Source organism: Manis pentadactyla, chromosome 14, assembly GCF_030020395.1.
Source record: "Manis pentadactyla isolate mManPen7 chromosome 14, mManPen7.hap1, whole genome shotgun sequence".
Classification (NCBI taxonomy): Eukaryota; Metazoa; Chordata; class Mammalia; order Pholidota; family Manidae; genus Manis; species Manis pentadactyla.
Window position 1 is genome coordinate 77104237 of NC_080032.1, and position 15134 is coordinate 77119370.

A 15134-nucleotide genomic window follows, 5' to 3' on the forward strand; every position below is an offset into this window, starting at 1 on the left:
TTCTCAAAACAAATGATACCACCAAAAAAAGATATTAGCAGTAAAATTAAGATGGGAATATGTAAATCAGCCTTCACACGTGCTGGTGGTATTTACTGGAAACTTTACTGGAGGAATGTTTATTCTGACAAAAGGTAGAGCAACTCTATATATTACTGGAAATTTTATCTGAGATCAAAATTGTAAATGGAAACAAGTTAGGGAACAATTCGGCCGTATTGCTTTGCTTTGATTAATATGTTAGGAAGAAGGTGCATTCAAAACATAACGTCTTGGATCGCTAGGTGAAGGGTAGGGAATGATATTGCCTAAGGCTCCTTCTAGCAATAAGAGTTTAAAAGCTGAGCCTATGTCTAATTTCTCACAAGAACGGAGAGTGACAACTTAAGAGCAATTCATTTAGTCTAAGAAAGCTCGGGCTCCAGGAAAAACACTGTTTTGTAGACAGTTTGCCCACCCATCTTCTTTACTTTGGGTTTATTTTGCCTTCTTTGTCAAATCTACGTGGGAAAACGATGTTCAGGTGTAGTGACAGCAACGCAAAACCCCGACCCGGGGGAGACGCCTCGGCGTTTTGAAATGCGGCCCCCGGCGGCTGAGCTAGGAGACTAAGTCTGAGCTCCCGGGCACCCGTAGCTCAGCGTCTCCGCGTCGGGAACCGGAAGTGGCCGCACCTCGCCGCTTCCTCTCGGGGAAAGTAAATTCCCATGGCTCTGCCCCGCGGCAGGCAGTAAACCACCGGAAGTCGGAGAGAATGGAGGCGTTGCGCCCTCCCCAGACAGCGGGGAAGTTCGTGGTGGTCGGCGGTGGCATCGCGGGCGTCACCTGCGCGGAGCAGGTAGGCGTGCGCGCAGGCGGCCTCGCCTCTTACTCGACTCTGGATGCCGTGGTCCTCGAACTACCCCCCGTCCTCTCCCCGGACCCTCATTAGTCGTTTCCTTTGCCCCCACCGCACACTTCATCCCATATTAGAGACTGTGTTGGTTTTCAGATGACGTCTACGGTACCTGGCAGCTTCGCCTCCGGCGTAGGGAGCTGGAATGGGGAGCAAATTGGGGGGAAACCCAAAAGTAACTGAACCAGGGTCTGATCCTGGTCATGCCAGAGCAGACGAGGGCTTAAAACCAGCAAGTACTTGGTTAGAATATTCAGCCCCCTTTTTAAATTTGCTGATGAAATTCAACTTCTTAGTGCATCGCATCGTAACTAATTGGCAAAGAAACCCTTATGTAACTTTCCTATACTTTGAACTCCCAAGACAGAAGAGATTCCATCCTTAGGTAATGTTTGGTAAAACAACCAGCAAGGGATTAAATGCAGCAAGGGTGTGCTTTCCTGATTATAGTGAGTAATCAGATTTTATATATACATACATACATACATATATATATATTTAAAAAGAACAAGATTCTTTTGTTGATGTAAAGTAAACATAAGCAATCACTGAAGTCAGAAGAAATAGTGTAAGAAATTCAAGAATTGTTTCTTAATGTAAAGATTTTTGGATGTGTATTTTCCATTCAAGTAAATGCCTATGACTCAGGGACTTACTACGGTTGTTTAGTCAGATATAAACAGAGCGTGGTACCTCCTTTACAGGGGCTCCCAGTCTAGTGGAAGAGACGTAAATAAATCACTCATCAGTGTGTTTGCTATCTTAGGGGCACATGTGGAATTGGTAGGGACTGAATTAGGCACACCTGTGGAGTTGGTAGGGTGTGAATTAGAGAGGGGGTAACCTTTCTCAAAGGAGGTTTCTTTTTTATTAAAGTCTACAGGAATGAGTAAAAGTTCAACAGGTAGACAAGAAAAGACAGATACTCCGAAGGGAAGCAAGGGTGGAAAAGCATGGCACGGTCTGGAGCAGCAAAGCTTAAAGCAGTGAACAGAGGAAAAACCAGGATACTTGGTAGAGAGAGATCAGAAAGGGTCTTAAAAATCTGGCTAGGAATTTAACAAGTTACATGCAGTCAGATGAGTTTAAGCAGTGGAGTAATGGGATCAAATGAAAAATTTTGAAAGATGATTAGTTACAGTCTGTTTGGGCAGGGACAGCTTGTGAATATGAGGCTGGAAGGCCGATTTAATGGTGATTTTAGTAGTATAAAGTTTTGAGTGCCTGGTATGGCGGTGAAAACCAAAAGTCGGGAAATAAATTATAAGAATATACAGAGAAAAGAAAGATGGAGAGAGTGATAATGTTGTCAAGTATTATAGAAAGTTCAAATAAGGTGATATTAAAATGAATCTGATGAGCTTTAAGGGTATGTAGGTGAATTGAAGGTGTTTAGAGTTTTTTCTCCTTTATTGAAATATAATCAACATCCAATATCCCTATTAGTTTCAGGTACATTGTGGTGAATTGATATATTTATACATTAGGAAGTGATCCCCACGGTGTCTAGTTTCCATCAGTTAGCCTAACATCATTGACTATATTCCTATGCTGTGCTTTTACATCCCCATGACTTGTTTATAACTGAAAATTTATACCTCTTAATTCCCATCACCTATTTTGCCCACCCTCTACCCCTACCATCCTGATAACTAACAGTTTTCCATATCTAGGAGTCTGTTTTCTGTTTTGTTGTTTGTTCATTTGTTTTGCTTTTTAGATTCTACATGTAAGTGACATTGTACAGTACTTGCCTGTTTCTGACTTATTTCACTTAATCATAGTGCCCTCTAGGTCTACCCTTGTTGCCTAAAAATGGCAAGTTTCTTTTTTATGACAGAGTAATATTCCATTATAATGTACCACATCTTTATTCATTCACTCCTGAAGGACATAGGATGTTTGCGTATCTTGGTTATTGTAAATAATGCTGTAGTGAACATAGGCATCATATATACCTTTGAGTTGGTGTTTTCACTTTCTTTGGATAAATAACCCAGAATGGAATTGCTGGATCATATGGTATTTGTATTTTTAGTTTCTTGAAGGACCTCCATACTGCTTTCCACAGTGGCTGCACCAGTTGATATTCCCACAAACAGTATAGGAAGCTTCCCTTTCCTCCACATCCTCGCCAGCACTTTTTATTTCTTGTCTTTTGAATAATGGCCATTCTAAGTGGTGTAAGGTGATATCTCACTGTAGCTTTGATTTGCATTTCCCTGAAGATTAGTGATGTTGAGCATCTTTTCATGTGTCTGTTGGCAATTTATATGTTTTCTTTGGGTAACTGTCTATTCAAGTCCTCTGCCCATTTTTTTATTGAGTTGTTTTTTGATATTAAATTATATAAGTTCTTTATATATTTTGGATATTAACTCCTTATCTGATGTATGATTTGCAAATACATTCTGCTGTTTAGTAAGATGCCTTTTGTTTTATTGATAATTTCCTTTCCTGTGCAAAAGCTTTTTAGTTTGATGTAGTTACATTTGTTAATTTTAACTTTTTTTGCTTTTGCCTAAGGAGACTGGTCCAAAAATATTGGCAAGACTGATGTCAAAGAGCTTACTGCCTATGCTTTCTTATAGGAGTTTTATGATTTCAGGTTTTTAATCCATTTTGAATTTATTTTTGTATATGGTATAAGACTGGTTCAGTTTCATTCTTTGACATACAGCTGTCCAGTTTTCCCTATACCATTTATTGAAGAGACTATCTGTTCTCCATTGTATATTCTTGCTTCCTTTGTCATAGATTCTTTGGCCATATAAGCATTGGCTTATTTCTGGGTGCTCTGTTCTGTTTATCTATATGTCTATTTTTATATGCCAGTACCATACTATTTTCATCACTATAGCTTTATAGTATAGTTTGGAATCAGGGAACATGATACCTCTAGTTTTTTTCTTAAGATTATTTTGGCTATTCAGGGTCTTTTGGCATTCCATGCAAATTGTAGGATTCTTTGTTCTAGTTCTGTGAAAAATGCCACTGCTATTTTGATGGGAGTTGCATTGAATCTGTAGAATGCTTTTGGGTAGTTGGGCATTTTAACTAAATTCTAACAATCTACGAGCATAATATCTTTCCATTTATTTGTGTTGTCTTCATTTTCTTTCATCAGTGTCTTGTAATTTTTGTTACCAAGTCCAAGCTTGCCACTTTCTGCATGACAGGCAAATAAGTGGAGAGACAAGGTGTTGTAGCAAAGAAAGCAACTTTTTTCAGAAAGCCAGAAGACTGAGAAGATGGCAGACCAACGTCCTAAAGCACCATGTTAACTCGGGGTTAGTTTCAAGCTGCTTTTACGCTAGGGAGAAGGGGGAGCAGTTATCGGGTGACTGAAGGCTGCAGACATCTGGGCACCAGCAAGGATCCAAGGAGAGCTGAGAAACTCCGTATGCTTGTTTGTTGACTCTTCTTGACTTAGGTCTGGTCACAATATTTCCATAAATCCTTGACAGGGCAATAATTTTTGTACATGTTTCCATATCTCCTTGGGGGAAGCAAGCTTTGGGGGAGGGGCTATTTTTAGAAATCTCAAAGTGCAAAAATTATTTCTGATGATTAACAAGTCTACATGCAGGGCTGAGCAGAAACCCTTTTCCGTTTTTTGGCTGAGGGTGGGAGGCCAAAGGTTAAAGCAGCAAAGGAGACAAATACTGTATGGAGACAGAGATGCCAGGCTTTTTCTAGCTGTTACATTTTCAGTGTGCAGGTCTTTCACCCACTTGGTTAAATTTTTTCCTCTTATTCTTTTTGGTGACATTTTATTCTTTCTGGTGCAATTATAAAATGGGCTTTTTTAAAATTTCTCTTTCTCATAACTCGTTATTAGTGTATAGAAATGTAATCAGTTTCTGTATGTTAATTTTGTATCCTGTAACTTTACTGATTTCATTTATTCTAATAGGTTTTTTTTTGTGGATGAAAATGTTGTTTTAATGATATAGTTGGGGTGGAAGTGGAGATTGGTGGAGTTGAGGAACCACTGCGTGAATTTAAAAAATTGTTTCAAGAAATTTAAAATGAGAACAAAAGAGGTTGTAGCCAGAAGAAATGTTGAAACAATAGCAAGTTGAGCCTCTAAATTCTATTAAAGCATTATTAAAATGGTTTTGTCTTCCCAGAATATATAGTGGTAGGACATTTGGAAGAGGCAGGGGTGTCAAAGCACTTGGGAAATGTCAGGCTAAGATTCTAAATATTTACTGTAGTGGATTTGCTTCATTTCATCCCACTGAAGGGAAAAGAATGTTATTTTAAAATAAAGAGGTCTAACTGTTAATTAGGAAGATAGTTTCTTCTTATCCTCTGCATTATAACTTTAAAATGGTATATAAATAGATTCATAATTACACCTCTTTATATCACCTTTCTTGTTTAGGTCTGTTAGCATTAAATGTAATACTCATTTTATCAATATCAGAGTTGGACATTATGACGGCCCCATAAATATGAACAACATGCAGGATAATGGGGACCTTTAAATGAGGAACAGTGAGTTTTTAGTTTCCTAGGTAAATAACATTATTTAAATTGCATTTTCCCTATCTCATAACTAATACTTCCCCCATGCTACAATTAATACTTGAAGTTATTTATATTTTTTTCTCTTTACTTTTTTTAAAATAAGTTGGCTATTCACTTTCCATCAGAAGATATTCTCCTGGTAACAGCTTCTCCTGTTATTAAAGCAGTTACAAATTTCAAGCAGGTAAGAACCTTTATATAACTCCTTTAGTATGAATTTTTAATCATTTCAATAACTTGCACAGCAATTAGAATTTGAATTGTTTAAATGGCAAATGTTCTTTTGATACTTATTTTAAAATCAAAGCTTAAAGTTGAGAATTACTCAGATTGAATACCAAAAGTATCTGAAATGATACTGCACTTCTTATCTTTTTCTTTCATCTTTTCCTTCCATTCAAAATTACTTTTTAGAAAAATTTAAACTAGATTCTTTGGACGAAAGGGTGTTGTAAAGACCTAAATGTGAATACAAATATGTATGTATAGCTTCATTAGAAATAGGTGTGTGTACGTCGATGTGTGTTTACAAGTCATAAAAGTGCTTCTGAGCCAAGTTTACACTTGGAGGTAATTAATGTTTCAGATGTGTAATAAGCATCTCAGAACACTTTGTAGTTCCATGAATTGCTATTACACATATAACATAATAGGAGTCTAAGATCATTTGGGTCATAGTATCATAGAAGAATGGTTTCCAAGCATTTTTAATACCATACTTCACCTGTGAAAAAATTTTGAGCTGATATTCTTATGTATATTTATGTTATATACATGTACTGCAGTGCTACAGTTAAAAATGTTATAATGCTTAGACCAAAAAAGTAAATAGTCAATCTTCCCATACTTAAGTGAAGACTATTAACAGAGTGTTTGATTTAATGTAAGTTTTCTCTTACACTATCCTGGTAACAGAATATAACTTTCCCATCTTGTAAACCCCCTGGACCAAGGATAATTTAATGCCATATGTTGCTCCTTTATAACCTGCCTAGAGGTACTTAAGATATCTTTGTACATGGGTACAACAAAAACAGTTATGGCTTTGGGAGAAGCAGAGATCAAATTATGACTATTCTCTCTAAAAGAAGAAAGTATGTATTCAGTTGCAGACTAAGAGCACATACATAAGAGAAAGCTGTATAACTCGGTCTCATATTGTCTTTCCAGAAGAGTTAATTTAGTGTAATGATCCCAAAATTGTAAGACCTGAATTTAGCTTTTGCCAGTTTTATAAATTTTGTCCAATAGAAGAAAAAAAAAAAAAACATGGTTCTAGGCTGTGGCTTTGGCAAGTTTCTGTATCTGAGTTACTTTACCTATAATATTAGGAAAATATCTTCTTTGCTTACTGAACAAGGTTGTGAATTTTAAGGTGTACTAATGCATATATATGAAAGTGCATTGCAATAAAAAACATTATGCAAATGTCAGTTATTGTTAGTGTTCAGAAGTAGGAAATTGCCACCTCATCATCATTTCTTGAGCATCTGTATCATACATCATCCAGTCTGCTAGGTGTGCAGGATATAGTGATTAAAAATAGAACATATACCCAAAAGTCATTAACAGTTATCTCTGGAGTCAGGTGGTGGGTGCTGTGAGATTTGGAGAGTGGTAAAGAGAGACTTAACTTTTTATTCTATATTCTGTATTGCTTATTTTAGAGTTAAAAAGAACATGTTTTATTGATGTGTAATTTTTAAATGGAGAAAAAAGATTACTAATAATAACTTAGATTATTTATGGAGTGCTTACTATGCACCAAGCATTCTTCTAAATGTTTAAAATATATTAATTTATTTAACCTTAACTCCATGAAATAGGTTCTTATATTTTCCCCATGTACAGATGACATAAATGAGTCACAGAGAGGTTAGGTAACTTTCCAAGGTGCATGTAGTCAGGATTTCAATCCAGGCATTTGACTCTAGAGCTCTCATGGTTAATGAGTAACACTTTCTTGGGATGATTACATTGTATTAGGGCAAACATAATGCAAGAAGTAGTCCTCATACAATATAATAATTATCCTGATAGAGGCAAAAATCCTTGAGGCCGTATTCCAATATATGCATGTTTATTTTTATTGTGAATGAGTGCCAAAGCCTGCCTTTGAGAATCAAGGAAGGCTTTACCTAACGGGGTGCATTGAAACTGAGACCTAAGGACTAAGTTTTGCCATGCTTGTAAGAGGTTGAGTGGAGGCAGGCATGTGCCAAGGTTCAGTGAAAGTGTATGACTACCTAAAATGCTCTTACACATACCAGTTCAGCCCTGATGGAGTATAAAGTATAGGCAGGGGCAGATCATGAGAGGCTCGTATAGTATGACGTGGAATCATATTTTATCTGAATGTAGATGATGCCAAACTTGTAGAGCGTGTTGAGCAGGTGAGAACACTGAATTGGAGATAACAGTTTGGCATCCATCACTGTGTGTGTCGGCTGAACCATAGACACGGGATACAATTTCCCAGGAAGAGTACGTACAGCGAGAATAGCCCAATGGCCGGGTCCTGTAGAGCACTGATGCTTACAGGAAAGTCATAGAGAAAGGAGAGCCTGGAAATGGCCTTCCTGATTAGTCTCAGGTCTAAGAGGAAAGCTATGAAAGCCAAGGAAGGCAAGTGTTAATTAAGAGGAGAGGACAGTCCTGTCAGATCCTGTGGAATAGTCAGGTAAGATAATGACTCCGAAGTACCTATTTCTAGTAAATCATTGGTGACCTTGAGGCAGTATCTTAAACTAGTGGGAGGTAACTCGAAAATGACAAGGTAAGTTTTCTCTTCTGAAATTTGGCTGCAAAGGGAGAAAAGCTGGGTTGGCAGCAAAATGAGGACATGAGGACTAGCATTAAGCTGAGTTTTATTGTCTTAAGGTGGAAAACAGTCAGCATGTTTACCTGTTGAGATTAACAAACCAGTGGGGAAAGCTGAAGCTGATGGAAAATAAGGAATAATAGGGCAAGAGCCCCAGGAGGTGAGGGGCGATGGCATGCGGAGGCTCCCGCAAGGCAGGCAGTAGCAGAGAGATTTATATAGTGGAAAGAGGCAGTAAGAGTTCTTAGTAGTCTCTTTCAGCTCAGAAGGAAGGTGATTTGCTGAGAATAAAGAGGATGGAATATGTTTGGGCAGCATTAGAATGGGTGAGAGTTTAGAAAAGTCACTGAGGGAATGCAAGATGGTACTAAGATAATATTTGCTCTTCTCACTGTAATGACCCTTAAATTGTTGGTACAAAAGCAGTGGTGGCTAAACTGTACTAGTGGTCATTGTATTCACTACCACACACTCAGTTAAAAAAAATTAAAGCCAATAAACAAATGTTAATTTTATTAAGTCCTGACTCCTGAGTGCACATTTTTAAATACTCTGTATGATGAAATCTGATGTATGCAATGCACTTTTGCACACAAGGCACAGCATTGTTTCAAGGGGAAACAAATTTGCGATTACTGAGTTGCAAGATAAACTAGTCCCCTTTTTACATGAAATGCCAGTTTCACTTGGAAGAACAGCTGACAAGCTATAGTAATTCTTATTTGGAAAATGGATGAAGTGAGCCTGTCATGTCAAGGAAAACAACTGACAGCATTTGTTGCCAGTATGGCAATTAGAGATTTCAAGCAAAAATCAGAATTTTAGAGAACTCATATTCTTCAGTGTAGCTTCATGGTCCTGAAAGACTTCCCTGATGAGACTGATGTTGATAATAATGAATGTGATTTTTAGTATTGCAGTGATATGAAATCTGTCAACATTTGGAAGCTCCCCATAACTCAGTGAACCCTGTTTTCCAAATAATCAGTGCTATGGTATAGGATCTGTTCAAAGTACAGGATAGACCAGTGGATCACAGTGTGACAGATTCTTTGATAGGGTTTCAAATTCTACATCACAGCTAATCTTTAAGAAACCATGCTTACCAGGTGTTACTGTGACATCAAAGAAAGATACAGAATTATCTGAAAAGGTGGCATGTATATGTGAGGCTGGCCTGTCTTTGTGTATTTAACCAAAGAACATAGAGCAACAGTTTGAATGCAGAAGCAGATATGAGCTATCTTCTGTTGAGGCCAGACATTAAAGAGATCTGCAAAAATGTAAAATATCTTGCCATTCTCTCACTTTATTTTTTTTGGTGGTGGGGGGAAGGAAATAGCTTTTCTTCATTACAAATATATCTGTTTAACATGTATTGGATTTATTATTTTTACTTCTAAGTGAATTAAGAAATGTTTTAAATTTTTCTCAGTTTTAATTTCTAATGTAGCAAATATCACTGGGTTTAACTTAACACAAACAAAAGTTCTTTAGGGTCCTTGATCATTTGTAAGAGTGTAAAGGGGTCTTGAGACCCAACGATTTAAGAACTACTAGGGCCATGTCGTAGGCAGTGCTTAAGGAGCAGCTGAGGTCCAATACCAGTCTGGAAGGTGTGTGGTCCCTCTACAGCAGACTGGGAGTTGGACTAGAGAAAGCACTTAGTTTGATCTGTGCTTGCAGGTTTTCAGGGTACTTAATGGTTAAAGATAAGAAAGCAATGCAGTAAAGGATTTGGGCAAAAGATGAAATGTTCTACGACGGAGTCATAGCTGGATAGGAAGGAGAGTCCAAGAGGGTGTTGATGATTTTAGAGAACGGGGAACAAGTCCGAAGACTAGATCACAATAAAGATAGCTAGCGAGGATAAGGAAATGGATAAGCTGATTAAACTATGCAGAAGTAAGTAGTCTTAGCCCTCATTTTACAGGCCAGGAAACTAAGGCTCAATGACCTAGCTGACTTGTCCAGGAGTGGCAGGACTAGTATTTGAGTTCATGCCTTACAATGCAGTTAGCTGTCTTCCCACTGTATATCGTATATGGTTGGCAGGCTTTCTTGTTTATAAATGTGAAAAATGTAGGGTACTAAAAACAAATGGAAGTATTTTTATTATTTAAAATTCTTCAAAGAAAATTTATTTTTAAAATACACATTTTTATCTCTGATACAATACAGGTTTCTAAAGTACTGGAAGAATTTGATGTTGAAGAACAGCCAGGTACCATGTTAGAAAGTCGCTTTCCCAACATTAAGGTTATAAGATCTGGAGTAAAGCAACTGAAGAGTAAAGAACATGTAAGTGGTTTTTTTTCCCCTTAATCGCATTTTCCATTGTTAAATCTTGAGGTAGTTTTGTCTGCCTGCCTTTGACCCCACCTATACCACCACCACACCAAAGGCCTTAGCATGTCCAAAGTTTAGTGGCATTGATTTCCATTATAATTAGAAATATTTATACTTTTTGTGAGTTCATTAGGATTATATAAGTTTGGTTTAGCATTTCAGGTTTCAGCATTAACACATATATTGTCCACTATATTCTGGATATAAGTGCTGGGATACATAGGAATATTACAGTGAACCTCCTCCTGGGAGCTCTCAGTGTCATGGGGAATGTAAACATGCATATATAATATTATATGGACATCTGAAAAGCACAGTCATTGAAATATTATCAAAGACATGATGTTAGAGATTTATGAATACACCACAGAGGGAGTAATATTTGAGCTAGATTTTAAAAGATGGGAGAATTAAGAGTTCTCCAGGTGGAAATAGGCACTCCAGGAAGAAGAGATTCCATGTTCAAGACCCAAAGAAAGGAAAAGGGGTGTGTGGAATAGTGGGTTGTCAAAGGGGTTGGGGTGGAGATAAAGATAAGTAAAAGAGATTGGCACATAAAGCCATGGAAATAAGGTCGTGAAGAGTTTTCTATGCTGTGCTAAGAAATTTATAATCAATGGAGAAAAATAGTAAAGCTCTTTTATAAATGGAAGCAGAGATGACTATATAGATGTTCTTTTAGGAAGCTGTATCTGACAGCACTGTTGACAATGAACTGGGGTTGAATTGAGTGGCGAGTGTCCAACAACAAAATTAGAAGGTGGTTGTAATAGTCCAAAAGGATATAAGGCCTGAAATAAGGGACAATGTAGTTGGAAAAAATGGCCCAGGTATGAGTGAGATTTCTACTAAAAACTCAGCAGGACTCAATAACTCATTGGACATGGGAATGAATAAGGCAGTCTCAGGAAAGGATGTTACAGGTGATTAACAGTATCCTTAAATGAGTGCTTGGCAAGATGGGGAGCAGCATCTGTAGTTGTTTCTCTAAAACAGCTTTAACTTCTGAGTTCTGCTTTAGGAAGACAATGCATATATAACACACTTAAAACACAATATATTTGACAGGGGAAAAAAGATAAGATAAAATACTGAATTTTATGAGAAAAAAATGAAAAATATGAATCCCCAAACCAGAATAAACTTGATACTTACAGGCATAGTTCATAACCTATATAATAACATCAATGTCATTTAATTAGCAAATTGATACCAGCTCACATGTGTACTAAAGAATTGAGGGAATTTATATGTATACAACATTTTTGAGTGCCCCCATTACCATTTAAAGTGTCCCACATGAGATATATGTCTGTATTTTCATATGTGTTCTTTATATTCTTTAGTGAATTAGAGATAATGTATTTTATCTTCATATCTACTTCCAAAAAATGTAACAGTAGTCAATGAAAAGAGTTTTGTGTTTACAGTAAATGCAAATTATTTTTAAAAATTGGTCAGTACCTGTAACTAACTTCTTTTTGTCAGATTAAACTCTAACCAATTTATCTGAAGGACAACTCATATGAAATTTCTATATGGATTATACTACGGTGGATTATTGTTTTCATGTTACTTGTTATACAGCCAAAGAGTTAAAATGGGTAACAAATCTCTTAGTGGGTGTCAAGTGCTATGTTATGATTTGCCAGTCTTATAAATAGAACACAAGACCTCTAAATCAAAAACAGCTCCTAAACCATTCTAACAAAGTCTGGCATCTCTCATATTAGTACTATGCATATGTATATCTGCATTCTAAAGCCTACTACTTAACTGTAGATTTTCATTCAGTATTGAGGAACAAAAACAATGAATCTCTAATAAATATTTTTAGATTTACTGTTTTTAAAAACTAATATAAATAACTTAAAAGGTAGTGCATGTTAGGATTTGAAGTTAACATGTTTTTCACTTATGAAAATATAATCCCCAAAGAGTATTAAGTTTGCTAAGAAAGTGACTATTTGTACATAAGAATATAAATTGTAGTTTTTAGCACTTTCAATCTATTTTAGATTAAGAAGACATATTGTAACATCTTCTGCCACATTCTACTGTGTACTCATACCAGACATAAAAGTATGATACAGTTAGAATCACTAGATCTTACAATAAATTTCATTGAAATCAGAAATATCCATGCAGACCTGCTCCAGGTATATGATCAGAATGCTCAAAATTAAAATTTCTAAATGTTTAGATTTTAACCTGTGGTTAACATACCTTTCCCTAAGTTTTATGCAAAATTTTGTGTGAAATGTGCCCTTTTTTCCAGGGGAGAAAGACTAGTTTTCATCAGACTCTCAAAATGGTTCATGGCCCTTGAAAAGATCAAGAATCACTAGATAGAAAATTGCATTCTCATGCTTAGTTTTGTAATTGCTGTAACAAAGTCTTGAGTGCCACCAAGAGGCAACCTTAATAATTTTTTGCTTTTGTCTTACTGAATTTTTAATTTAAAATGAAATTGTGCCATGTACAAATGTTTCCCCTCACCTTCATTGCTCAACTTTTACAGTGCATTTTAACAGAAGATGGCAGTCAGTATGTATATAAGAAACTCTGTCTGTGTGCTGGAGCTAGACCAAAGTTGATCTGTGAAGGAAGTCCTCATGTCTTAGGAATCCGTGATACAGACAGTGCTCAGGTAACATTTTGGGGCTGGGTCATGGGAAAGTCATAGCAACGTGAAGATATCTGAGACTTTTCCCTATTTGAATCAAAGTGTCCCACTTAATAATGTTAATTCGAAAATCATAGGAGCAGAGGAGAGGTTTTTTTTGTTTCATCACCCGTAAACCAGAAAGTAGTTAAAATGTTTTTTTTACTGTCAATTTCAGTTTGGTTTTAGTTGATAATTTATCTTGTCCTCAGGTTCATGCTGATATTCTCTGTTCTTTCCATTATGCGGTATCCCTGGTATAATGACTAAGCTGAAAGTTACAACTTACATTACACACGTGTTCATTACTCTGCTTTGATAGGGAATATGTGATTTTACATTTATATTGTGATGTCATCTATTCTTGACAGTTGATGTTCTCTTTCAGATACTGTTATTTAAATAATAAGAAATTTAAAGAAAACAAAAAACTGATTATCATTTTTTGTAATTAAAGTATAGTTGGCATAATATTATAAGTTTCAGGTGTATAACATAGTGATTCAACTTTCAAACACATTACAAAATGCCTGTGATGGTAACTGTAGCTATCATCTGTCAACATGCCAAGTTATTATAATATTATTCACTATATTCCTCGTGCTGTACCTTTTGTCCCATGATGGACTTATTTTATAACTGGAAGTTTTAACTTCCTAATCCCCTTTGCCTATTTTGCTTGTCCATCCACACACCTAACTTCCCTTTTGACAACCACCAGTTAGTAATCTGTATCTGTCAGTCTGTTTTGGGTGGTTTATTTATTTATCATTTGTTTTGTTTTTGAGAGTCCATATGTAAGTGAAGTCTTTTGGTATTTGTCTTTCTCTGTCTGACTCGCTTCACTTATACCCTCTAGGTCCATCCGTGTTGTCACAATGGCAACGTTTCATTTTTATGGCTGAGTAATATCCCTCTGTGTATGTATGGATATACATCTTCTTTATCCATTCACTATTGAACCCTTAGGTTGCCTCCATAACTTGGATAGTATAAATAATGCCACAAATAAGCATACAGGTGCACGTATCTTCTCAAATTAGTGTTTTTGTTTTCTTTGGGTAAATACCCAAAAGTGGAGTTACTGGGTCAAATGGTATTTTCATTTTTAAGTTTTTGAGAACCTCCATATTGCTCTCCAGAGTTGCTGCACTGGTTTACATACCCACTAACAGGGCACAAGGTTTCCCTTTTCTCCACATCCTCACCAACAAATTGTTTTTTCTGGTCTTTTTGATACTAGCCATTCTGACTGGTGTGTGGTGATATCTCATTGTGTTTTTGATTTGCATTTCCCAGATGGTTAATAATGTGGAACTTCTTTCTGTGTGTCTTTTGGCCATCTGTATGTCTTCTTTGAGAAAATATCTATTCAGGTCTTTTGCCCATTTTTTAATCAGATTATTTGTATTTCTTTAGTGTTGAGTTTTATGAGTTATTAACCACTTATTGGATATATCATTTGCATGTATCTTCTCCCATTCAGTAGGTTGCCTTTTCATTTTGTTGATGGTTTTCTTTGTTGTGCTGATGCTTTTTAGATTGATGTAGTTATTTATTTTTTCCTTTTGTTTCCCTTGCCTTGGTAAGAAAATTGCTAAGGCCAATGTCCCCAAATTTACTGCCTGTTTTCTTTTACAGTTTTATGGTTTCAGTGCTTACATATAGGTCTTTGATGCATTTTGAGTTTGTTGTGTATGATGTAAGAAAGTTGTCCAGTTTAATTCAGTAGTCCAGTAGTCCCAGCATGGAGCTGTCCAGTTTTCCCAACATTTATTGAGATTTTTTTTCTCCCATTACATATTCTTGCCTCCTTTGTCACAGATTAGTTGGCCATATAAGCACAGGTTTATTTATGAGCTCTCTAT

General features: G+C 36.4%; 1 protein-coding gene across 3 annotated transcripts in view; it reads left to right on the top strand.

Moving 5' to 3' along the window:
* The first annotated feature begins 663 nt into the window (after positions 1–663).
* The window catches only part of PYROXD1 (pyridine nucleotide-disulphide oxidoreductase domain 1), a 40370-nt gene continuing 25899 nt past the window's right edge, over positions 664–15134 (top strand). Inside the window, exons 1-5 of one of the 3 annotated variants that reach the window (XM_057491928.1) lie at positions 710–838; positions 4023–4185; positions 5535–5615; positions 10434–10553; positions 13123–13251. In XM_057491928.1, the coding sequence (XP_057347911.1) occupies positions 10482–10553; positions 13123–13251 (201 nt within the window). In that variant the 5' untranslated portion in view covers positions 710–838; positions 4023–4185; positions 5535–5615; positions 10434–10481. Of the gene's footprint in view, positions 839–4022; positions 4186–5534; positions 5616–10433; positions 10554–13122; positions 13252–15134 lie in introns of all 3 variants that reach the window. The other 2 variants (XM_036889264.2, XM_036889267.2) reach the window with 2 other exon arrangements.